Consider the following 27,262-nt stretch of genomic DNA (forward strand, 5'->3'; position numbering starts at 1 on the left):
GGTCCATCTCTGAAAGTTTGCCTGTAAATAACACTAAAAAAAACACGTGACCTGGTGTAAAAGTTTTTTTTGCTTGATCAGTCTGTGATGCCTTAGCATCTAGTTCCACATACTTATTGCAGCTATCATTTATACTATCAACCATTTAGATTATGCCAATTGGCTGACTCACATTATAGTGTCAGATGTTCTAAAAGTCTCTGCCCAGACCTCAGTCTTTCTACTGCACCATTTTCAACCTTTTAAGTCTATGCTAATTTCTAAGAGAGATCTGTCCCATATCCCTACTATCTCCCCAACTCATTATTCTCTTTCAAGTACTTACTTAATTCCTTTCCTTAGGCATTGATTGATTTTGTTTTCAAGAACCTTACAGGTAGTAAATTCCAAGTCGTAACCGCACTCTATTAGTTTTTCCTCCTATCCCCCATGTATCTTTTGTCCCCTGCTTCTTAAACCATATATTATTTCGAATAGTTTTCCTCTAGTTATCTTACCTAAGCTACTTTGTCAACTATTGTCTGAATCTTCTTTGCTCCTTGTCGCTGAAAATTCTTATCCTGTCATCATTCTGATACAGACAGATCTCTACTAGATGGATGATCTGTCTAAAATCCGCCTTTTCATCTAACCAGCACTAGTGTTCACATTTCAAAAGTTTAATGAGACTACGTTTTACCAAGCAGCGAAGCTGTGTATTTCCTTGTCTGTGAGAGAATGAGACTGAAGTAAGTGATAGAACAAGACAGCTCTACAGTTGTCTGCCACATGGAGCTGTTGTTAGGTTTGAATTGCAAACACTCTGTAAATACCAGCTATATTAAGGTTTGAAAGCAGCAGCATTTCCTCATGATTTAAATGCCTTTAAAATCAAATTAGTTGGTTGTTGAGAATAAGAACAATCTCTATTTGCTACTTGATTTCCACTTAAAGTTAACATGCAACTGGTAACAGCATTGAGACAGAGAAAGAATGAAGTGGCATGAAGCATAGTGTTTGAATTATATATGTGGTATCCAGAAGTCTGAAATAGTGATGTAAAGGCCATAGTGCATCTTGAAGAGCAACTGAGGAATTTCAGTTTTTATAATTGAATGAACATTGAATTTAAAGCTTATATTTGTTAGAAAAACCCATCTGGTTCACATCAGGAAATGAAAACTACTATACTTTCCTAGTCTGATAGAGATGTGTTTCCAAACTCTCAGCAATGTAGTTGACTCTCTTAACTTCACTAGAGAGTAGCTCCTGCAAACTTAGTCAGCTCACTGGCACCAAATGTTAGGGCAGCACAAGAGCAAGGCTAGTGGAGCTGCTGGCTCACAGCTCCAGCAACTAGTGTTCAATCCTGGACTCTGGTGTTACTTGTATGTGGTGTTTGCATGTTAACTGGCATATTCTGATTCCTCATACATTCCAAAAAATGCATAGGTAGATTGGTTAATTGCTCCTAGCTTTTAGGTGAGAGGTAAATTGTGGGAAGGATTTGATGGAGATCTGCAGGACTTAGTGGAATATAGTGTTTGACTGCTATATTTCGGAATGACTGTCCTTTCCTGCAGTATCAGCATCTTGTGAATGACATTTTTTAAAAAAGACTTGAGCAACTGAATGAAATTAATACTAAACACTTTCACACATAGATAAGCACACTATAAACAGTAGAAGGACCATATTCCCTTGGAAGATACCCACCCACCAATCCCACCTGGAGCAGCACTGTTTCTACATTGGCTTCATTAGCTGGCAAACAGAAAAATTTGGCATAAGCGGTATTGGGGTGATGAGCCTCAGGGATTTGGGCTGGGACTTCAATTTATTATATGTTTATATTAATGATGTGGATAAATTGATAGTTTGGTTGCCAGGTTTATTGATGATACAACGGTAGCTAGGAGTGTTAGTTGTAAAGAAGCCTCAAAGGGATGTAGTTTGGTAAAGATCTGGACATTAACCTCTTTTCTAATCTTGTTATTGTGCCACATTTGTTACTGTGAGCATCTTGACTCAACAAAGGAGAAAGGAAATTGATGTAGTATATTGCCAGCTGGTTGACTGTTCTGACTAAAAATGGTAATGGAGTTTTCAAGACATGGTGCTTTGAATTTTTTGCCTTTACTAATTACAATTAAAAGCTCTATAGTTAGATCATTACAGGGAAACAATAAATCTATATTTTAGTTATCTTTCTTCTTCTGAATCAAATCCTAACTTCAAGCAGACGTATTTTGCAATTAGTTAACATTTTAAAAAAGCTGCTGAGAATCATGGTGGTCTATCTGCTGTTCTATCACTTTTCAGATCATCAGCTTGGAAACAGACTGCCACAGCAAGTGTTCTTGTTTTTGATGGATGTTGGACTGAAGCTATAGACTATAATATGTTGAAAGTATAAAAAATGACTGACTTCTTCCAATGAATTTTAAAAAATTCTTGGTGTGTATATATACTCTGTGGGCAGCTTCTGGGATAGAGGAAACTAATCCCTGTTATTTCCCATCACACTTTTTACATGGCTCAGCTGCATTCATTTTTCAGAGGGCCAATTGCTGCCAAGAATAACAGTGCAGTAAGGTAATGAAAGGGTATTCCATTCACTACAACCCATGTGCAACTGTAATGTAAATCACACCATTTATCAGTTATTTATACTGCATTTCAGTGGCATTCCTTATTTCCATGAAATATTTTGCCCAATATTCAAGGATGGTCATATTATTCAGTCCAGTTTTGCAGGATTAAATCATTTTACACAGGTAGGTAGTAGTATTTCATTTATTCAAGCGGCATCTATTGACAGTTATGGAGCAGTGGTGCTGTTCTGCAGTGTCACCTGCTGGCTTGAAGAGTACACTATACAGTTTTAAAAGCCTACAAATATTGTTTATAATTATTAAAAATAATATTGTGAACTTTAAGTTGTAAATGCAATTTTTGTACATGAAGAACTGCAATGAAATTATATTTTGTAATGCATAATCTGATGCTAGTTTGGTTAAAACAGATTGTACTAAATCATCCTTGCTATGGCCTGAGGTCTGGCAGGAGACCGATAATGTTTAGCCTTAGCTATGGAAATTAATATTGGACTTGTGCAGAGTTGTGTAAATCCAAGATTTAGAATGAGAGATACTTCACCTTTGCTAAACACTCATTTGCTGAACTCCATAAGGTTCAATGCTGGATCCAGTTCTTTGTTAAATTCTGCAGAATTGCTTTGAAGAAATTGGTGTAGAATTGGAGACCCTGCTCATTTCAGAAGGGAAGATAAGTTACTTTTTTATGTTAGTTTAGTTCAATAATTTTAATGATTCAGAAGTGTTTTAATGAGCTTCATTTAAAGATTAGATTTCTTTTCATTATATTAATTGGTTTTAAATGTCTTTGACTATCAGAAATGTTTTCAAACTCTTTAAAACTGCTTCACAACTGATAGAAACCAAAACAACACCCCAGCTTTGGCTTTATATTACAGTGTATCAGAGCTTCTAAGGATGGAACCATTGGACTATAGCATTGGAGACACACTTAAGAGAATACAGGTCTATTCCTCTTAATCTCCTCATTAGCCTAGACTTATATTTGGACATTAGCAAGGTTTTTGACAAGAGCCCACAGGGTAGGGCGATTTGGAAGGTTAGGTCCCATGGAATCCAGAAAAAGCTAGTAAGGGGGAATTCAAGATTGGCTCAGAGGTTGGAAGCAAAGGGTAATGGGTGAAAACTGCTTTTTAGGAATGAAAGCAGAGAATGGTGTTTTTCCAAGATGGCGGCATGACGCAGCTTGCAGCGGCCACTCCGGAGCTGATTATCTGTTATTTGTGAAGTGGGGTGCCGTGTGCAATCATAATCGATTGAAAACGGACGTGGGAGCACGAAGGAACATTGGGAAATCTCCAGGAAGACCTTCTTCGTTGCTGCTGCTGCTGTGAGGTCTGGGACTCTGCTGGGAAGAACAGGCCCCCAGTCCTCGGGGTTGTGTTGCCGATGGCCGTTGGCGGGGCCATCTTAATACGCTTGGCAGAGGATGGTGCTTGGAGAAGCTGTGCCGGAAGGGATAGTCGTCGGCTCGGAGGTTCGACGGACTCAGAGTTCACTGCGGTCAGGTCGCTTTTGTTGTGTGCTGCGTCTGCGAGGCTGAGTCGGGCGGCACCATGGAAGTCCATAGCGGGGGTATTCCCTTCTGCCGCCGGCATGGGATGGCGAGTCTGTCGGGACCCTGAGGACTTGTGAAAACAGTATGGTGATTTCTTTTGAACTTATAGTCCTTTAACATCTTTGGACTATTTTTACTGTGCCCATAGTATGTTTTTTTTATCAATTATGCTATTGTTTGCACTGTTGTAACTATATGTTGTAACTATGTGGTTTTGTGCAGGTCTTGTAGCTTTAGTTTTTGGTCTTGTTTGTCTGATGGATTTGGAGCAACTTTCCGGGGAACGCGCTAAGACGGTAGCGCGATATTACTATGCAGCAGCCTCTCCGGACTCTGGATTGGGGACTGCCAAACGTTATGTGGATTTTCTTTTGTAGTCTGTTTTGTCATATGCTTTTGTGATATTCTGGAGGAACGTTGTCTCATTTTTTAACTGCATTGCACTTGTGGTTTCTAAATGACAATAAACTGAATCTGAATCTGATTTGGATGCAAATACATAGGGCTTGATCAGTAAGTTTGTAGATGACACAAACTTAGTTGTTGATAGTGAGAAAGGTTATTGTAAGATTACTGGGGAATCTTGATCAGTTAGAGGAGTGGGAAATAGATTTCGATACAGGTAAGTAAGGTGATGCATTTTGGAGAGTCAAATCAGCATAAAACTTGTACTATGAATGGTAGGGCACTAGGGAGTGTAATGGAACAGAGAAATTTAGAAGTACAAATTGCACAGTTCATTAAAAGTAGCGTCACAGGCAGAAAGGTGATGAAGCAGGCATTTAATGTGTTAACCTTCATCAGTCAGGGCATTGAGTACATGGAGTTGTACAGGTTGTTGGTGAGGCTACACTTGGAGTACTATGTACAGATTTGTTCACCTTGTCATAGGAATGATGTGGTTAAACTGGATTGATTACAGAAAGGATTAGAAGGAATGAATTGTAGAAAGAGGTTAGATGGACAAGGTTGTCATTTCTTGGAACATAAGAGAATGAAGTGTGACCTTATATAAATGTTTAAAATTATGAGAGGAATGGTAATAGTCATTCTCACAGTGTAGGGAGACCAAAACTAGGGGCATAGATTTAGGGTGAGAGGGAAAAGGTTTAAAAGAGACCTGAAGGGCAACATATTTACACAGAGGGTGGTGAGTATATGGAATGAGCTGCCAGAAAAATTGATTGAGGCAGGTACAATAATATCATTTAAGAAGCACTTGGATAGGTACATGGAGAGATGTGAGCCAAAGGTAGGAAATTAGGGCTAGATGGGTGGGCAGTCTGGTTAGCATGGAGTTATTGGACCAGAGACTTTATGACTTTGAGTCTAGGCCAGTCCGGCAATAAAAAACATGGAAAACAGAATCAGGAGAAGGCCATTCAGCCTTTCATGCCTGCTCCATTATTCAAAATGCTCATGACTTATCATCTACTTCATTACCCTTGTTTTTCCCCATATCCCTTGATCCCTTCAACATTAAGAACTAGATTTACTATCCCTCTGAATATATGTAGTAACTTGGTTTCCACTGCTTTCTGCAGTAAAGAATTCCACGGATGTACCATCCTCTGAGTAAAGAAATTTCTTCTGATTTTGGTTCTTTGTGACATGTCCCATATCTCAAAGTTGTGATTTCCTAGTTCTAAACTCCTCTGTCATCAGGAGCATACTTTTTGTATTTAGTCTGTCTGGTTCCACTACAATTTTATAGATTTCTATGAGATTCCCTTACATTCTTCTGAACTCTAACAAATATAGGCATAATCAACCCAATCTCTCTGCCATTCCAAACACCAGTCTTATAAACTTTTGTTATACTCCTTCTATGGCGAGAATATTTTTCTTCAAATTTGAGGAACAGAACTGCACAATTTGAAAACTCCATTAATTTACCTATTACCATTTATTTAATAATACTGATTTTCCTTCAGTTTTTCTCTCTCACTAGACCCTTGATTTCCTAACATATCGAGGAGGTATTTATGTTCTCCTTTGTGAAGACAACATCAATATATGACTTTAATTCCTCTTCCATTTCTTTTTTTTTCCATTTCCATTTCTTTCCTCCAGTTATAATTTCTCTTATTTTCAATGATAGGAAGCTAAATTTGGCTTCGCTAATCTTTTTTTTCCCTTTACATATTTATAGAAGCCCTTATGTCATTACAAGAATCTATTTATTAGTAGTATACTCTGCCTTTTGCTGCCAGAAAGTTGTTTGACAAGATTATTGTGAAATCTCTCCAATAATCATTTTGATCTCAAACATATTTCAGTTTGGTGAATCTTAGGACACATTCCTATATACCACATGAATATTTGTATATTCAAATTTATTGTTAGTTAAAGGTTTTGGCCATTCTGTGAAGCCTGCTGTTGCATTGATTGCAAAATGTTTTGTTTTCTTATTGTTTTCTGATGCAAAGAATTGCTTGGACACAGTGAATGGAAATATACTGGGGAGGCCTCATCCTGTGGGAAACCTACCAATTATATCTTACAATTTCCACTTTATGTTCAGAATTTACAAACAACACTTTATGTAAAACATATAGAGTTGCATGGTAAAGATTAGTTACTGTTGAATCTCATGCTGCATTCCCTTTTAAATTTTGTTTATGTATGTTTCATCAACTAGTGTTCAATAGTGTACAGTGTCAACTTTAAAAATATACACGCATAACATAACTTCCAAAGATTCAAAGTCCATTTATTATCAAAGTATGCATGCAGTATAAAACCCTGAGATTCGTCTTCCCATAGACAACCACAAAACAAAGCCATGAAATCCATTCAAAGAAAAACATCAAACCCCAATGTGCAAAAAAAAATCACACAAACAGCAAAACGACTAGTGAAAAACACAATATAAAACACCAAACCATACAGTTATCAAAAGAGTCCAAGCATATTCAGTCCAGCTCATTTCAGCCTAACTCAGCGCTGTGTCTTTGTTATCTGCAGGCCACAGGGAGCAGTCCGCCCTGTCAAAATTGCACAATAGCAACCAAAAAAAAAGAGCGACCAGAAACACATCATAACATGAACTATAGAGTCCAAACCACAAATCACATCAATTAAACCTTGCCCAAGACCCAGTACTCCAGTATCATGCTCTGGCAGCATCAAGCAAGAGGGAGTTCATAAGCAGACACCTTCCTCTGGGAGAAATGGGTGACAGGGGGAGAGAGAGAGAGAGAGAGTGACAGGTCACATGCAGACACCTTCCTCCAGCAGCAGCAAGCCAGAGGGAGAGAGGGACTGGGCACCTGTAGGTTGTCTGCGCAGAACACCCACCCCACTTCCACTCTCGTCTTCATTGGTTTCAATCTTCCACGACACTTTAATTGGTGAGATTGGTGAAAAATAGAGTCAATCATAAGCTTAAGTGGCCTGTCTTAAAGCATCTTGGCCTCCAGGCCCCATGCTTCACTTGATACCTCACCGAATTCACTCAGAGACAGCAAAGCACCAGTTAGCATAATTGGCCCAAAATGTAGATCACAGGCTCCAACACTAGCAAAATCTCATTTGGAAAAAAAAAAGTAGTAAAGGAAGTGAAAGAAGTAGTTCCGGAAGATAATGTCATCAGCGAACAACGCAACCTAGGGCGACATCCTCCAGACTTTTGTCAACAAGCTATTTTCTTGTTCAAAAGCTAATAAATTTATCAAAACTTACTCTCACAAATCAAAGCAGGTTGTTCTTAACTGCTAATGCTTTTTCACTGTCAATTTTTTGGATTAGAGGGAAGCAAATACAAGCTTACTATAAGATAAAAAGAGAAAATGAGGAACTATGGTATTTTTTACCTAATAGAAGTTGGATCTATAACAAGGTAACAGAACCCCTTAGAAAGAACAACAGGACTGAAAAGAGTCTCTGTGCATTTATGAAAGGAAAATCGTGTTTGACTAATCCACTGGAATTATTTGAGGATATGACTAGCAGAATAGTTAAGTGGATGTAATGTGTTTGAATATTCAGAAGACTTTAATAAGGTCCAACACAGAAGGCTAATGGACAAAGTTAGAACATACAGAAATGGGTGTAATACACTGATGAGGATTGAGAATTTGGTATTATACAGCAGGCAAAGAGTAGTAATAAATAGATGACTCTGGTGTTGCTGGCTTTGACTAGAGGAGTGCCACTGGAATTGATGTTTGAGCACTGGATATTCATTATATATCGCAGTTGATTTGGCAGAAGGAACTAAATATCATGTTTACAAGTTTGCTGGTGATGTAAAACTAAGCAGGGTTGTGCTTAGGGAGGAGGATGTAAAAGACTTCAAAAAGTAATTGGGCAAGATGATGGTAGATGAAATAAATGTGGAAAAAGATAAAATATCCTCTTCAAAGTATCGAAGTATCCACAAAGTGTGCAAAACAGAAAAATTGTATTTTTTTAAATGTGGAGAGGTTCAGTAATGATGTTCAAAGTGGCCTTGGTGACATTGCACAAAAGTCACTGAAAGCCAACAAACAAGTGGAACAAGCAATTAGAAAGTAAAATGGCATGTTGGTCTTTATCATTAGAGGATTTAAGTACTGAAGCAAAACGCCTTGTTGTGGGTAGATGGCATCAGGAGTAATGGGTACAATTTTGGTCACTTCATCTAATAATGTATATATTTGCCATAGAGGATGTGCATCAAAATTTCATTAGATGAGTTCCACAATTGATGTTTTTTTTCATATGTGGAGAGATTGAGTAGGCTTATCTTTTACTTTCTAGATTTTGAAAGAAGAGATCTCATTGAAACTAAATAAATTCATACAGGACTCAACAGGCTGGTTGCAGGGAGGATACATCCTCAAAATAAGGGATAGGCTATTTATGGCTAAGGCCAAGATGGAGCTGACTAGATTTATAACCCTCTGCAGCTTCTTTTGGTCCCGTGCAGTAGCACCCCCCCCCCCACCCACCCCAAACCAGACAGCCTGTCAGAATGCTGTCCCTGGTACATCTATAGAAGCTTTTGAGTGTATTTGTTGACATGCCACACGGCAATCTTGCATATTATCTTTTTGTCCACAATTGAAAGTCATGGAAATGTACCAAATAGAAAAGGGCTCTGTCCATTATGTTGGTTCCAGTCACCAAGTGTTCATATATACTAATCTCATTTTCCTCTTGCATCCCCATCAACTGCCCCCTCACAATTCTCCTGCCACTTATCTACACCATTCCCCCCTCCATGCCATATCAAATTACAGTAGCCAGTTAGCATGACTTCACAATGAAAGAGGAAACTTGAGGACACAGGAGATTCACATGATGTCGCAGAGAATATCCAACTCAAAGTTCTAGTTCTTGACCACCTCCGCAACAGTAAATGGTTTATTTCTTTCTACTCTGTTCTCTGTACATAATAATTTTATTACTTCCATCATAGGCCCCTTATTCCTTGGATCTTTAGATAAACCTCTTCTCCACTTAATCAAAACTTTCACACCTTTCCTGAATGATATTTCAGTTGTGGCTGGACTAATTCTTTCTATAGGTTCACCATGATTTACTTTCACTGCATACTGCTATTTATAAAGCTCAGTGTTTTGTATTCTCTTTTTTCAACTACTTTTTCAATCTGCCCTAACTCAATGCATAATGTATGTATAACCTCAGATGTCTCTGCTTTCACAATCCTTACAGAAATATGCTTTCTGATTGATAATGCTTATTCTCATTATCCCTACCACAATGTAACAGCAGGTTTCTCAGCACTAAATTACACCTGCCAACTATATGCTCATTCCACCAGCCCATCTGAATCCTATTGAAGATTATTGCAATCTTCCATGAGGCTGTGTTGCATAGAGGCCAGGAAGCCAGAAGGTGGGGCATGAACGCATGATTGACTTGATCTCTCGCCAATCTCGCCGATTAAAGTGCCGTGGAAGACTGAAATCATCGAAGCGGGTGTGGCAGTCTGTTGCTTACTACTCCCTAGGGAAGGTCCTTGCATTCAAGTGATCTCTCTCTCCCTTGACGTTGTTGCTGGATGTTGCCGTAGCAAGGTTTAATTGACGTGGATTGTAGACTTGGACTCTTAGTTTTATGATGTGTTCTAATCCTGGTTACTCCTTTTTTGTTATTATTTTTGGGCAATTTTTGAATCGGGCAGCCTGCAGATAACACTGAGCTGAACTGTACTGAAATATGCCTTTTGATTTTGTGTTTTATGTTCTGTGTTTTTGCTCGGGTTCTTTTGTTGCTGTTTGCACAATTTTTTTGAACATGGGGAGGGGTTTGATGGTTGATGTTTTTCTTTGAACAGGTTAGCTCTTTGTTTCATGACTGTCTGTGGGGAAGGCGGATTTCAGGGTTGCATATCGCATACATACTTTGATGATAAATGTACTTTGAATCTTTGAACATATTGCAGGTTTTTGTTTTACGTTTCAGAAAAGCCATAGCAACTGATTTATTGAACGCCAAAAAACTAAACTCAAATCATGCTAAAAACCCTTAACGTAATTATGTCATCACATCAGACCAGCCTCTTAAAGTGAAACCCCAATTCAATGCCAGTGACTGAATTATGTACATTTCCACCAATTACGTTAACCTACAAAGTCATTCGCAAATTTGTTGCACATGTTACATTTTCTTTGGTAGAGAGTCACCTTGCACACTGCAGTTCTTCTGATAAAGGTACAAAACAATTAAATGGGGAGCATTTGATTTAGACCCAGTGACAATGAATAACAAGGATATATTTCCAAATTAAGATGATATGCAACTGAGAGGGATTGGAAGGTTACCATGTATCTTCTGCCCTTCCTGAAACGGAGGTAGAGATCACTGTTTGAGAGGTGTAGGCAGAGTATTCCTGGAAAGTAATGGTAGAGTATTTTGTAGATGAAACTTATCGCAACTGTGGTGCGCCAGTAGAGAAGGGAATGTTAACAATTGTGAAAAAAGTGTTAGTCATCCAGCTGTTTTACCCTATACTTCTTACACTTTTTGATTGTTGTGAGAACAGCAGTCCTTCAGACAAGTTAGCAAAATTTCATCGTGTTTCTGTAGTGTCAGATGGTGAATCACCTTCTGCAAATACGTCAACCTCTGGCCTCTCGGAGCCACAGGATTTATGTGACTTGACTGGCTGATTTTCTGGTCAATGTGGATCCTAGGATATGATGTTTGGTATTCAATGAGGGTGATGCTCCATCAATAACTCTCCGAGACGGGAGGCAAGATATCGGCTTTTATTGACTGGAGACTGAGGGCAGGGTTCAAGCCTCAATCGCCTTTATACCGGGGTCAGTGGGAGGAGCCACGGTCAATGGGAGGAGCCACAGGAGCAGTCAGCAGGGGGGGGGGGGGCGTGTCCAAACAGGTATATGTAGTTCACCACAGAGGGTGATGCTTTTGAATACTGAGGGTTATTGATTAGACCTTCTCTTATTGGAGATGGCCATTGCCTGGCACTTTTGTGGCACAAAGGTATTCAGTAATTTTTCAACCTGCATGTCATTTTGGATCTTGCTACTACGGGTGTACAGTACTTCATTCTATAGAGGCATTATGAACTTGGCTACAGTAGCCAAGATTCCTGTAATAATTAGTGTTGGAAAACTTCTCTAAAATGAAATAAAGGACTTCATTGATACAAGTTGCAATTGTCAGGTGTTATTAGTAAACAGTTGGGTTAATTATTTCACTTATTCATTCAAAACACCAATAAACATAACTCTTTAGATTACATCTTGGGACTTCGTCATGCATAAGTCAAATATAACTTAATAGCATCATACACAAAATGCTGGAGGAACTCAGCAGGCCAGGCAACATCTATGGAAAAAAGTACATTTGACTTTCTGGGTCTCGCCAAAATGTCAACTGCACTTTTTTCCATAGATGCTGCCTGGCCTGCTGAGTTCCTCCAGCATATTGTGTGTGTTGCTTGGATTTCCAGCATCTCCAGATTTTCTCTTGTGTGTGATTTGGTTAATAGCATCATTATGGGTATGATAGAATGGTGCTTACCTTATTGGACTCATACTCAGACTCTTTACCCAGAAATGAGAACAGCAATCCCACCAACAACAGCCAGAGAATATATGCTAATTATATAAATTTGGAAAATGATGATGAAAATAGTAATGGTGACTATGAAACTTCTAAATTGCCATCTGCTTCACTAGTGCCCTTAATGTCAATCTTTTCTGGGTTAACCTATATCCAGATTTACAGGTATAATTGACTCTCTGCCATCTTCTTAAATGGCCTTTAAAATTTTAAGCCCTCTATTTCAGTTGTTAATTGGGGAAGAAAAACAAATGGTGACTTTTCAGTGGCAAACTTATCATGTGAATGCAGAAATGGGAGAATTAAACCCAATATTCTTCCCAAGAAAAATGGGCAATAATCTTGAAGTATGATTATAGGTCCTCCTTGGTTATGTTTGCCCGATTCATGAGCACCTGTGAGATGGATGTGGATGAATTTGCTGGCTGCTATATAGTTGCAGGTGTCTTCTGCCAGGTGGGAATGAGGCAGTAAGAGCTGACAGTGTTGAACAAACTCACTTGCTCACTCAGTGCGTCAGTGAGACCAGCTGGCGACCGCTGTTCCCTCGCCTGTTCACTTTCCCATCACAGCTGTTTCTTTGATCCTCTTCTGCACACTGTTGGTATTCATTTCTAACTTACAAACAGTTCAGGTTATAAACAGTTCTTAACAACTGAACTCTGTTGTAACCTGGGGACTGCTTGTATTGATTATATCGCTATTGTTAAAAGCACATTTCCATGTGAATGATGCCATGGAAAACATTTTAAATTTTCAATCTTGATTTAGTACATTTTATTTTGAATTAGTTAATACCATGTAATGGTCAAAATGTTTGGGCATTAATGTGACTTTCAAAGACATACTTGATTAAAAATTTGGCGGGAATATATGTTAAATAACAAACATTGCATGTATTGATGCAGAGAAGTAACTTACTTAATAAGTGGAATGCTTGGACCACAGTTCATATTATTTCAAAATTGGTGACTTGGAACTCGTGGGTGCTGATCTTAGGAATATACCTGGGATAAGATTTCTACTGATATGACTAGTAGATCTCATTTGGCAAAACACTTAGTAATTCAAAGCCATTCATGAGACTTTGTGTAATTTTACCTTCCTACTAATATTAACAGATTTTATTTATCATAAAGCACTTGTTCTATCAAATTCTGTCATTTTTGTTGCCCCCTGTAAGCTTACTGCTCTTCATTTGATATAAGCTTTAGAATTGACAAATTCATTTTGAATGCAGCATACATATCTTGACTGCTGACCTTGGGGCATTCCATGTAGTAAATCTACTCGGACAAATAACCTCAAGGACTGATATTTTAGTATCCTTAAGTCAAATTCATGTGCATTGCTAATCTCACAATTTGGAATGTAATCTTTCATTTGCAATTTTAAAAAAAATCCTGTGAAAATGTAGATGTAGCCTCATTTTAGGGTTTTTGTACAGTCCATTTGATTATGGCTTCCTCAGATAAACTGAAGATTTTAAAGCTAAATTTTGCCTTACTGGAGCTGTAGCCAGGTTGCAATATTATTATTGCACTGTTAATTAAATTGACTCTGGATACAGGTAACTATAATAACACCATAGATTTGTGTTTTTATTATCTGCCTTTTTATTTAAATACCTTGCCATTTCTCATTTGATTACCAGGTTATGTGTTGATTGTTATAATTAAAAGAACAATGGAATATTTTTCATGAAATTACAGGTACCATTGCATTAATTACAAAAACTGTACTATTTTTATTGTGCTCTTGTTTTGGTAGTTCTTGAAAGCAATAATGGACCAAGACTACAAGCTGTCAAGCAAGCTTTGCCAAATGAGTAAGTACAAAAAATCACCTCTGAGTACTTACTATGATTTACGATTTTTAAAATACTTTTCAAATGTTTCTTTTACAATTAGGTAATTGTAAAACAAACATTTATCTTTTAAGTATTAGAAATGAAAATAAATTCACAGTGATATAAAAAGTTGTGTCAATTGAAACCAGATTTGGTGGAATTCACGATGGAGGACAGTTTTCTCTTCTCAGGACAATTGGTCAGCATGACCCGCATTCATCCTGAAAATTGAGATCCTTCTTTACTCGGGGTCAACTATGTATGTTGCTTCCTAGTTGTCTATGTAATACGCAAGCCAGGGCAGTACAATATGGAGAGCAAGCTATTGCCCATGCAGCAGACTGCCCTTCTCTACACAGCTGATTGATGAACCCAAAGAAATGGCAGAGACCAATACAGTTTGGCACCAGTGGTGTCGCAGGAGTTGCCAGTCAGTGTTGAGCTCAATGTAGTACTGCCTTAGAGACTCCAGCTCCAGATTTTTCCTCAGGGTTTACTCACAAAGCCTTCCCCATGAGTGGGTATAGCCGTAAAGTAGCGGAGGTTGGAGATTTGCGATCAGAGTTTTCTTTCTCCTAGATGAGCTGCCAACCATGATTAATGAGCCCCATCTGCCTGAAGTGACTAGTTTTAAGGCCCCAATAACATGCTTTTGCCTCTTCTTCTGTCAGCAGAAACAGTTCCAATGGGGTTACATAGCTAAGCCATACGTGAAGGCTAGGAGCTGTGTTGTCAGACCCTATTTGAGATGCAAGCCATTGGGAGCATTTAATAGATATCCCCACTATCTCCCCCAACTATGACAACCTTAAGGAACCTCCTGAAAAAAATATGCAATGTTTTAAAATGCATAATCCATACTAGGACTATAGGTGACCAATCTTAGAGAGACGGAAGCTGGGTATGTGAAGGAGGAAGCCTGTTTTGGCCAAGGGGAATTTGCTAATCTGAAGTCTAGTAGTGATTAGAATCATATTGCATTTTCAGCTCCCCTTGAGAGCCTAGAGTTCCATGTGAAGTGCATGAAATAGGCTTCTTGAGACGATAGCTCATGAAAAAAGATACCTTGTAGTCAATACTGTATATTCGGGGAGTTCACTGAATCTTGGGCAGTCCATGCCATTTGCCAGATTTGCCTATGTTTAAACCTGAATCTTATTACTTCCTTAGTTTATCATTCCCATCTGTCTAACTAGTATAGCAGAGCACATTTTAAATCATTCCTTCAGGACTATCAGGTGCCTCATGTACAATGTCATCAGAGTGCTCGGGGCATAAATCCAATGACTGTACTTCTCCAGGGTCAAACTACAGTTTTCTGCAAAGTGAGTTCCACATTTCATGACCATCTACTGCATCCTTCATAACTTCACCATCAAGAAAGATCACCATTTACTTCAAGTAGGCAAATTGGATCCAAAACTAACTTGGTAATAAGAATATTTTCCCACACAGAGAATGGATGGACTTTGAATGAACTACCTGAATAGATGATGCATTGTAGGGTCTCTCTGATTGAAAAAGTATCTAGATGACACTTGAATTGCCAAGGCGTAGAACTCTACGGACCAAATGCTGATGGAAGTGATTAACATAGATGGGTTCTTGATAGTTAGCATGAATATGGCGTGCCAAAGGGCATATTTCTCTGCAGTTTGACTCTAAGAGAATGTTGGCAGTTAGCAGTGAGGTGAAGTCGCTCTGGACAAGCTACTGAGATCAATAGCTACTAAGCTCAGAAAAGACCTCACACCATATTTTTGACATATTACATCAGTGATAACTTAGGAATTGATTGGCCTTCTTTGCATGCCTGATTTTGGTATTTAATTGCTGAGTACCCATGCTGAGAAGTTATGGTTTGACTTCCACTCTACAGTGCAACTGCTGTAGACTTAAACTATTGTCACTACTCTAATAAAACCAATAGCCAGTATTGACTATTTCAAAATGTCAGTTGTAACATCTGATCACTTTCCAATAAATGACAACGTTCCTTGGTGAGATGCTGAGCAGTGACAAAGCAATGGAAAAGAAAGAAATTAATGAGAAAATGATTTTCTGTTTTCAGCCTTTAGTGAACCTTGATGATTAGTGAAAGACTCCACCAAAATGATTTCATCCACATCAGCGGCAGTCAAGAGAGTTTCTCAACATATCGAAAAGTCATTCAGTCCAATTAAGTGACTTCATAAAGAATCCTTAAAGACTAATGTTCTCTCTTTTCGTGGTATTTGATTGCCACTCACAAAATTCACTATCTCTCTTATGCTCAAGGTTGCAATGTTTTAAGTCTGTGACATTCTCAGCTGAACTTAAGCAAACTTTGCAGCTAATTACCCTGCCAGAACTGTAGTACTGAGTTCAGAGGATTCTTTTCTGTAAGGTAAACATCAGAGATTGTGCTAATCCTTAACCATGCGTATAAATATTGCTGCATCAAACACTATAAGAAGAAAAGAACTGCACAAAATAATCAAAAAATGCCTTCACCACTGCAAAGAATGGAGCAAATGAAGGATAGTAGGAGAGAGTCTTGAATATGAGAATGCCTACATTATGCAAAGTCCTCAGAACTAGTGGGGGAAAAAAATGGTCTTTTCCATTGAAACATTCCAACTTCCATTTGAGGAGTTGCTTGGGACTCAAACCTTGTACCGAACACATTATCTAGCCATTGTCTACAGCATGAGGATTCTCCCTACCTCCAGACTCATAGTGGTATTGATGATCAGCCCCTACAAGGCAGAGATTCTGAACTATTGCTGAGCAGCAGCCTTCATTGGTGACAACAAGCAAAGCTCTGACTTGTGCAGCATGTCAAATGAAGAGTTTGAAGACCTCCACCTGCCTCACTGAAAGCAGAAAATATTTTAATCAGCCTCCAGTAGGAATGTTAATATTGGTTGACACTAAGATATTGCATCACTTCCAAACTGAATAGGATTCGGTTCTGGCTCCCCGAAATATCCTGCGAGCAGTTTAAGCCTTTATGGAGATTGACAACACTGGCCATTAGCCCTCCTATGTCTGTTATTCTAGAATAGTACCTGGGAAGTATGCTGGAGTAGGAAAAACATTTGAATTAGGAGCAGGAATAGGCCACATAGACCCTTGAGGCTGCTCCACTGTTTAATGAAATTTTGGTTGATCTGGCCATAACCTCAACTCCAGTTGTCTCTGTCTTAAAAGTGTTAAGACTTTTTCCTTCCATTGATTTTTAAGTAACAGAAATCCAAAAGCTCTCAACTCTCTGAAGAAAAATAAATAAGTATCTTATATGATTTTCAAGATGTTGGCGCGATGCAGCTTGCAGCGGCCACACCGGAGCTGATTATCTGTTATTTGTGAAGTGGAGTGCCGTGCGCAATCATTCATTTGAAAACGGACATGGGAGCATGGAGGAACATCGGGAAATCTCCAGGAAGACCTTCGTTGCTGCTGCTGCTGCGAGGTCCGGGACTCTGCTGGGAAGAACAGGCCCCCCAGTCCTCGGGGTCGCATTGCCAATGGCCGTTGGCGGGGGCATCTTAATACGCTCGGCAGAGGATGGTGCTCGGAGAAGCTGTGCCGGAGGGGATAGTCGTCGGCTCGGAGGTTCAATGGACTCGGAGTCTGCTGCGGTCAGGTCGCTTTCGTTGTGTGCTGCGTCTGCGAGGCTGGGTTCGACGGAGCTTTCATTGTGTGCTGCGTCTGCGAGGCTGAGTTGGGCAGCGCCATGGAAGTCCATAGTGGGGGTATTCCCTTCTGCTGCTGGCATGGGATGGCGAGTCTGTCGGGACCCTGGGGACTTGTGGAAACAGTATGGTGATTTCCTTTGAAATTATAGTCCTTTAACATCTTTGGACTATTTTTACTGTGGCCATGGTCTGTTCTTTTATCAATTACGCTATTGTTTGCACTGTTGTAACTATATGTTGTAACTATGTGGTTTTGTGCAGGTCTTGTAGCTTTAGTTTTTGGTCTTGTTTGTCTGGTGGATTTGGAGCTCCTTTCCGGGGAACGCGCTAAGACGGTAGCGCGATATTAATACGCAGCAGCCTCTCCGGACTCTGGATTGGGGACTGCCAAACGTTATGTGGATTTTCTGGTGTAGTCTGTTTTGTCATGTGCTTTTGTGATATCATTCTGGAGGAACGTTGTCTCATTTTTTAACTGCATTGCATTTGTGGTTTCTAAATGACAATAAACTGAATCTGAATCTGAATCTGAAATGAGTAACTCTTATTTACAAACAGTGACCCCAGTTCAAGATTCTTCCACATCAGGCCTATCAAAAAACCTCAGGGTATTATAAGTTTCATTCAAGTCCCCTTCAATTTAGTAGATACTTCCTAGTCTTCCTTGTCTAATGGTTGGTTTCTTCATAAGACAACCAATCCATTCTAGGTACACAATTAGTAAACCTTCCCTGTTCTGTTTCCAAGCACTATTGTCTTTAATAAGGAGATCAATATTGTACACAGTACTCCAGATTCGTATAGTAGTCCAGAGGGTGCACAGTAGCGTAGCGCTTAGCAATAATGCTTTACAGCTTTAAGATCGGGCTTCAATTCTTGCCATTGTCATAAGGAGTTTGTATTTTCTCCCTGTGACTGCATGGGTTTCTCCAGGTGCTCTGGTTTCTTCCCACATTTCAAAGAAGTATGGGTTAGGGTTAGCCTGCTCACAACTTACTATGTTGGTGATGGAAGCATGCTGATACTTGTGGGCAGCCCCCAGCAACTCCTCAGAATGGGTTGGTCATTGACTCAAAGGACACAGTTCACTACGTTTCAATGTACATGTGACAAATAAAGCTAATCTTTAGAAGAAAATAATAAATAAATTGATTAAAATATGAAAATATTGATCTTATCAGTACCTTATGTAGCCCCTTCACCAGTCTCGTATGCAAACTTGGCTCAATAGCTATCTCGGCTAGCAGCCACATGTCTCAGTGGAGAGAAGGCCACCTTTCATAAGCATATATGTCTAGGGTCAGTATGAGTTTGGTTTCAACCAAACAGGAATGTGATGTTGTTCCGATTAAAGCGCATAAATGCTATGAGTGAGTGCTGTGTAACTACTGCCCATCCAAAATTATTGGTTAGCAAGAAATAATAGAGCATACACCATATAAAATTATAAGAAAGTATATTTACTAATTTCAGCTTTATCAAACGGTTATTAAGAGAAAGAAACAAATAAAAGGGCTCATTACAGTTAAACCATTCTAAATGTGCACATGACCATTGGAGCTCATCTCTTCCAAACTGAGTATTACCATTATTCATGGCACCGAAACCACAGTCTGCGTGTGGGTGCTCTGGTTTCCTCCCATGTGTAATTGGACGACGCGACCTCTTTGGGCGGCAGAGCCTGTTACCATGCTGTATCTCAGAATATGAAATTTTATACAGCATGATAACTTTCACTACCACACAGCCTTTGACACACTTGCATATGAAGTGGAGGTTCTTCTTGTCTTCCTTGGGAAGCCTTTGGGGCAGTGAGGTAGTGATGAGTGTAAGAAGATAGCTAGGAAACTGGCTGCTGTGTATGTGAATTGATGTTTTCAATGTGATTGATGTAGCTGTGTTCTCATTCAAGGCTATGTTTGTGAGATGCAGTTCTATGTTAAAGAGAAATAACCTTGGCAAATCCTTGATTTCATATGATTTTTTCCCTGCCTGGTTCCTACCTCGTTACCATTTTTTCTTCAGAGGCCCTCCATCTGCTCCTGGTATAGAAATCAGGCCTTTACCATTCAGATTCATCTTCAACAATGTAAAAGTCTGTATTTGTAAAGTGATGGTCCAGAGTGCATGGAACTCCCTCTCTCCATTAGCACCAAAATAGTTTAGCATTTATGAAGTATTAAACCACTTATTTGGAATTGTATGTTAATAAAATAAAGGAAGAATTATGTGCTCAAACCATGCATGAATATTCCTAAAGTGATTGAGACTGAGCACCCTATTCAACAGGGTGATTAAATGTGGATTAGCAGTGACCTAGTTTGTGGTAAAGTGTTTTAAATTTCCTTCTAAATGGCTTGGTTATTTAAAGCAAATGAGAATCAAAACCCCAAGTTATTAAAAACAGAAACTACTGAAGAAACTCAACAGGCTAGACAACATCTGTGGAGATAAAGAGAGAGAGGGAGAGTCAGAGTTAATGTTTCAAGTTGAAGGCCCTTTGTTAGAATTGGAAAAGAGAGATAAAAAATGTGTTAGTTTTAAGTTGTTCAGAAAGTGTGGCAGGAATGAATAGGATAAAGAGAACATTTGTGATAGGATAAGGCCAATGTGGATAAGTTGTAGAGGGAGCTGATCAATGGATTAATGAGGCAGTGTAAGAGTGAAAATGGAAGCAAAAGAGTTTAAAAAGTTGCATAATAGTACACAAAGATTTCCAGCAGAAATTCTGCTACATTATCTGCATATTTATTATATAATCATTTAGCTGTTAAATTTCTTGCTTAAAGTAGTGAGAATAATAATTGTATTTTGTTCTTATATACATATAGTTCTCCTCTATGAGCCTGAAAATTCAGAGGCCAAACAGTTTGAGGTACTTCTGGAAAAGAAATTACAGTTGGGTAAGCTGAATAAAAGCTGTTTTATATCTTTTACCCAATGGATATGATTTGAATCTTCGGTAAAAAGTATGATATGATATGAAAATCAACATTTTAAATTACTTTCTCTTGATGCTGAGTTTTAATATTTATGCACACAGCTCCTTTGGAAAGAGAACAGTTAATATTTTAGATAGGTGATCCTTTGTCAGAACTGCCTTACATGCAGTAAGTGTCCTGAAAGATAGAAACTTGCTTGTGCTTGTTAATTCACATTATCACGAGGTTTTTTGAAAATAATATGCTTAGTAATGCAGAATTTTTAATTAACTATTAATCTTTAAAAGAACTTTTCAGTTCTGAACAAGTGCACCACTGATAATCTAGAGATATTTTTAATTCCTGGTATAATTTAGAAATAGTATTTGTATCTGTTAATAATGAAGTAATCAAGTAACAATAATAGTTTCTGTTATCTCTATAATTAAGTACATGAGATATCCAATTCAAATATGACTTCAGTTCTGCAATTTTTATAGTTGGTCTATAGTTCTAAAAATCTATTGTTCATTGTTATAAATAGAAATGAACAGGTTCAAAATTAGTTATACTTTGTACATTTTAATTTCAAAATGTTGCCTGTAATCATCATTAACAAGAATCTTCATAGATACATGAGGTAGACCCAGTGATCTGGTTCCAACATAAAATAAAATATGACTGATTTTCTATCTCAGTTCATTTTTCCTATTCCATCCCCATATTGCTTGATAGTTTTAATCACTACATACTGTATACTGTGCATGTTTCAGTACATCAGAATCAGAATCAGGTTTATTATCACCAGCATGTGACATGAAATTTGTTAACTTTGCAGCAGCAGTTCAATTCAATACGTAATCTAGCAGAGACAGAGAGAGAGAGAGAGAGAAATAATAAATACAATTAAAAATAATAATAAATAAAATAAATAATAAATAAACAAGTAAATCAATTAGATATATTGAATAGATTTTTAAAAGTGCAAAAGTAAAAATACTGTATATTTTTTTAAAAAGTGAGGTAGTGTCCAAAGTTTCAATGTCCATTTAGAAATCGGATGGCAGAGGGGAAGAAGCTGTTCCTGAATCGCTGAGTGTGTGCCGTCGGGCTTCTGTATCTCCTACCTGATGGTAACAGTGAAAAAAGGGCTTGCCCTGGGTGTTGGAGGACCTTAATAATGGACACTGCCTTTCTGAGACACTGCTCCCTGAAGATGTCCTGGGTACTTAGTAGGCCATTATCCAAGATGGAGCTGACGAGATTTACAACCTTCTGCAGCTTCTTTCGGTCCTGTGCAGTAGCCCCTCCATACCAGACAGTGATGCAGCCTGTCAGAATGCTCTCCATGGTACAACTATAGAAGTTTTTGAGTGTATTAAATGACATGCCAAATCTCTTCAAACTCCTAATAAAGTATAGCCGCTGTCTTGACTTCTTTATAACTACAAAGATATATTGGGACCAGGTTAGATCTTCAGAGATCTTGACACCCAGGAACTTAAAGCTGCTCACACTCTCCACTTCTGATCCCTCTATGAGGATTGGTATGTGTTCCTTCGTCTTACCCTTCCTGAAGTCCACAATCAGCTCTTCCGTCTTACTGACGTTGAGTGCCAGGTTGTTGCTGTGGCACCACTCCACTAGTTGGCATATCTCACTCCCGTACGCCCTCTCGTCACCATCTGAGATTCTACCAACAATGGTTGTATCGTTCAGCAAATTTAATAGATGGTACTTGAGCTATGCCTAGAGAGTAGAGCAGTGGGCTAAGCACACACCCCTGAGGTGCACCAGTGTTGATTGTCAGCGAGGAGGAGATGTTATCACCAATCCGCACAGATTATGGTCTTCCGGTTAGGAAGTCGAGGATCCAATTGCAGAGGGAGGTACAGAGGCCCACGTTTTGCAACTTCTCAATCAGGATTGCGGGAATTATGGTATTAATTGCTGAGCTATAGTCGATGAACAGAATCCTGATGTAGGTGTTTGTGTTGTCCAGGTGGTCTAAAGTGTGTGGAGAGCTATTGAGATTGCATCTGCCATTGACATCAGATATTCAATTCATTATCTGCAATATCTTGGGTCAATTTAAACACCATTTTATAGAGAATGAGTATGAAAGTATTAAAGAAGAGATTTAATAGGCTCGATTTTGACCTTTGACTTGGCTTATATATGTATGGTTGCCAAATGACTGCTTAATCAGCACCACAACAAGCGATTAATGGTAACACATTAAATTGAGAGAGATATTCACAGTATCTTTCCTCATCCTAATTGAACTTCGAAAAGGCAAGGATTTTTTTTATTTTGAAACCAAAGCTTACAATTAATTACGACCTGTGCATTGCTGATTGTTAGCGATGGTATACAGAGAGGAAGTAGTTGGATTTGATTAGTCACTCAGTCTAGAAGTGTTTTCTAACTTCTCTCCTGTAAAGTCAGGTCCCAGTTCTGAGAAGCCCAACTAGACGAAATCAAGTATCTGCATGTAGCCTATAATTCTTATTAATTTCTGAAAATGCAATGGAATCACCCATAAACAATAAATTCAGAAAGAAACCTTAAATTTAATATAATTTTGTAACATAATCTGTGGCATTCAGATGCCATTCTTCTGCAATGCCCAGAACTGTAGGTATGGTTTAGTTTTAACTTTAAAGAGCTGTTAGATCACTTTTACTCCTTTGTACTCAGTATTTCATTATAAATGCTAGCATTTTGTTTCTTTTCTGAACTTCTTTATAGCTCAGTAATTTCTATTGCCATGTTGTCTTCAAGTTTGCCATAGTTTTATTCATTTGGTTAATACATTAATCTTTTGTTTGGATTGAAGGCTAATATCTATACTCTTACAATGGTTTATATTGTTGACAACTGGATATGTGGCTTTCTTGCCCATCTGCCAAGTTGTTATAAACTTTGTGAGATAATTGTGGACACTTGTAGTATCATGCTAGTCAGATCCTGACAAATTGGGTATGTCCATTATCCCTGCTCTTTTTCTCTTACCATTCGGTCAATTCAAGCGATTTAAGATCAGGGGAGTTCCTTGGGGGAAAATAAATTAGACTATGCAGTCCCTGTATTGCCCATTTTCTTGAATAAAGTACAACTGAAATATAGACAACGTCTAACACATTGGAGATTGTGCGGTAGCCATAATGCTTAGTTGGGAGTTCTACAGCAACAAGGGGACAAAGATCAGTGCAAAGCAATGGACTTGGATGAACAGTGGAGACCTCAAATATTCAGCTGGATTTACATTATCACAGCTAAAGCTCTGAGTCAAGGCCCACAAGGCATGGAGATCGCTGCTGTAACATGATAAGTGATCTGAGGAAGCCGGTAAATCATTGTCCATAGCCTGGATTTTCCTGTAAAATGTTATTTCAAATCAAGCAATTGGAAAAGTACATCAAAATGGAGCAAGGAGGTAAATGCCATGTCGCTTCCATCCTAAACTATTACCTTATACTGCCCCCAAGCAGAATTCCTGCCTTCTGCCACAGAACCTGCTGAACCCACAAGAAATTGCAGTAGAAGGGCAGCATAATCTTAGACCAAAGAAGTTCTGTGGTAAAAAAAAATTTATATGGTTCAGCTGCACTTTGTGCCATCTTATTGTTCCAAATCCATAAAATTTTGGATTCACTTTAGACATTGTAGCTTAATATTAATATGTAGCTGATGTTTTAAAATTATTATGAAATATCAGCCATGGTTTCAATTTAGAAATGGCTTTATAATCAGTTTAAAAATGCATTTAATGGGGTACAAACACAGTTGATTCCATCTGTTGAAATTCACCCTCAGAAATCTGGCAATTGTGGGATAAAAACCTTTTAAAAAAGAAGTCTTTATTGGTGTTTTCCACTAATCTTTTTACTGACATCATCCACACTTTCAAGTAAATAAATTTTTCAAAACTTATGCTCCAGGAAGCCAACAACAGCATAATATTTTGTCTAGCAACCTACACTTAATGAAATACACATGGTTTCTGTACAGAAATATGAATAATCAGCCACTGAATGCAGAAGGACATCGCCACCTGAATTTGTTCAGAGACCAGATGGGCTCAGTTAATGGCAGCACTGCATTAGAGTGTTGGGGCTCCTACATTGTAGGTAAAGGGCAGGAGTTTTTCATAAAGTATTAGCCCTAGCAATAGACAAGGTAAAGGCTTATTTGAAGTAAATGGTTTTACTTTGTAATTTTTACTGATGTAGAACCAATAATAATGTTGTAACATTAAGCAAAACATTGCATTTCAGAAGTTATTTCCAAAAGTTGTCAGCCAAGAAATATACATTTAATTCTAAAATATTACCTTTTAACAGATAGTATCATTGGAGGCATTCACAGGTGTTTAATATTGTCAGCTTTTCAGGACACACATGGTCAGTTTTAGTAATAGAGTGAACTTAGGCACGTGTGGCCATAGCATCATATTAAGCTTTTCATTTCATTTAGGAAGAGAGCATACTGCTTCTTGACCACACCACCACCATGAAAACTCATTCAACCAAGTATTATTGAGAGCACAGATCCCTGTTCAAAATTAAAAGTAAATTTATTATCACCATGTATAATGTCACCATGTACTACCCTGAGATTCTTTTTGTTGTGGGCATTCACAGTAAATATAAAGAAACACAGTTAAGTTGATGAAAGATGGACAAAACAATGTGCAAAAGACAACAAAATGCAAAGATAGAAAAAAAATAGTAAATAAATACATAAATAATGTTGAAAACCTGAGTTGTCAAGGCGACTGTGTGAAAGTGTGTGAAATTATCCACTCTGGTTCAGGAGCCTGATGGTTGAGGGATAATAACTGTTTCTGAACCTGCTGGTGTGGGACCTAAGGCTCCTAGACCTTCTTCCTGATGGCAGCAGAAAGAAGTGAGCATGGTCTGGATGGTGGGGGTCCTTGATAATGGATGCTGCTTTCTTGCCACAGCAAGACTCAATGGTTGGACGGGGTTTACCTGTGATGGACTGGGCCATATCCACTATTTTTGTAGGCTTTTCTGTTCCGAGCACAAGTGTTTCCATATAGGTTCCATAATATATTATTTAGAGTTTACACAATTACACAATGTTTGGCCAATTTTCTGCTGTGTGTGAACTTGAATAGGCCATCTTCCACATTTATCTTTCAAAAACTGAATATTCCATCTTTTACATTTACCTTTCAAATTTGTCAAACACTTGTATTAACTTCTGCTTTTCTGAAACCATACCTCACTATTTTGCCTCTAATTGTACTTTCACTCGTACTAAGAAATTTTATTTTTACTGATATTGTAAAAAATTCTGTTTTAGCCTATATTTCTTATGTTCCTTATTGAATTATACTGTTTCTTTTTAAACTGTTAACAAGTTATAGTTTGAAGTTTAATATAATGTCAGCTTTGACACAATTTTCTTTGTGTATTATTCTTCTTCCTAAATCTTAACATTTGATATTCTTTATTTTTAGCTGTTGCTTTTCTGCTTTGTTTGCTTCTATCTGCAGCATTTGTTTGAAATTCCAAATTCAGTAAAGTTTGTCCAATATGACCATTCTAATGTCTTATAATTATAAACTTAATTGGAAAATCTGCAATGGAATCCAGTCCGGGACTTAAACAATTTGACTTCCATGGTGTCTGTGAAACCCAGAGATTACCATATCTCAAGTTTTAAATAGCACAGTGCATTCCGGGATTACCAAGATCGCAAAAGGCAAATGTGGGACATCATTGTGGTTAATCCAAGAAACATTACATTGACCCTATTAAAAATTTGGTATATTTTATAAATTATTTAAAGAAGCTCCTGAAGGTAGTAATTTATTTTTGTCGGTACCTTTCATTTCATCCCTAAAACCAACGAGGTGTATGCGTTTTTCAGCTTTTGGGGATCAGGCAGTCACTCCTCGTGATACAGATGCTCAACAACAGCATTTGCCAAAAGGAGTTCCAGATTGTTCCAACCTATCACTTCAGCGGCAATGCACTTACTCCAAGAAAATGCAGAGCACCGAAGAGACCATGATTTTGTTTTTGAATTAACTGTTTAAATTCCAAGTTAGGAAAATGTGCCCACAATGCTCCTCAAGAAGTCTTTTAACTCCTTTGATCATGACAGAAAACTCACTCCCAATTTTACCTTATCCTGATAAAATCTTCTGAGGCTTGCACTTACCAACAGCAATCTTTGAAAGAACAATTTATTTTGAAAATATTTCAATGTTTCTATTTCACTTAACTTCTTCCACTCACTTCCCATTAAAATATTATCTGAAACTATTATTTTTTTTCAGAATTCAACTGCTCTCTTCTCTTGCTTCCCTAACATGCTAAAATCTGTCATCAACTTTTACTCCCCACTTAACTCGGCAAAAATATCTTTATTGGTAAACTCAAAGGAAATTCTAAAATTATGTACAGCGTTTGGTACTAAATTGGAAATGCCTGATCCCATCTGATCTCAGAAGCAATGTAAACTCAACTCATTAGTAGTTGATTGTGGAGGATATTTCATCTAACCTTTGCCTAATCTGAGCATGAAGCATTTTGCTAACATCTTGGTCCACTGGATTTTACTCTTATCATTAGTGT

At 38.2% G+C, this 27,262-nt stretch overlaps 1 protein-coding gene across 1 annotated transcript in view; it reads left to right on the forward strand.

Annotated features, from left to right (window-relative positions):
• Positions 1-27,262, forward strand: part of LOC140728489 (uncharacterized) — a 102,228-nt gene that overhangs the window by 72,277 nt on the left and 2,689 nt on the right. Inside the window, exons 4-5 of the mRNA XM_073047273.1 lie at positions 13,969-14,026; positions 20,559-20,630. Of these exons, the coding sequence (XP_072903374.1) occupies positions 13,969-14,026; positions 20,559-20,630 (130 nt within the window). The remainder of the gene's footprint in view (positions 1-13,968; positions 14,027-20,558; positions 20,631-27,262) is intronic.

This window comes from Hemitrygon akajei, chromosome 5 (genome assembly GCF_048418815.1).
Source record: "Hemitrygon akajei chromosome 5, sHemAka1.3, whole genome shotgun sequence".
Taxonomy (NCBI): Eukaryota; Metazoa; Chordata; class Chondrichthyes; order Myliobatiformes; family Dasyatidae; genus Hemitrygon; species Hemitrygon akajei.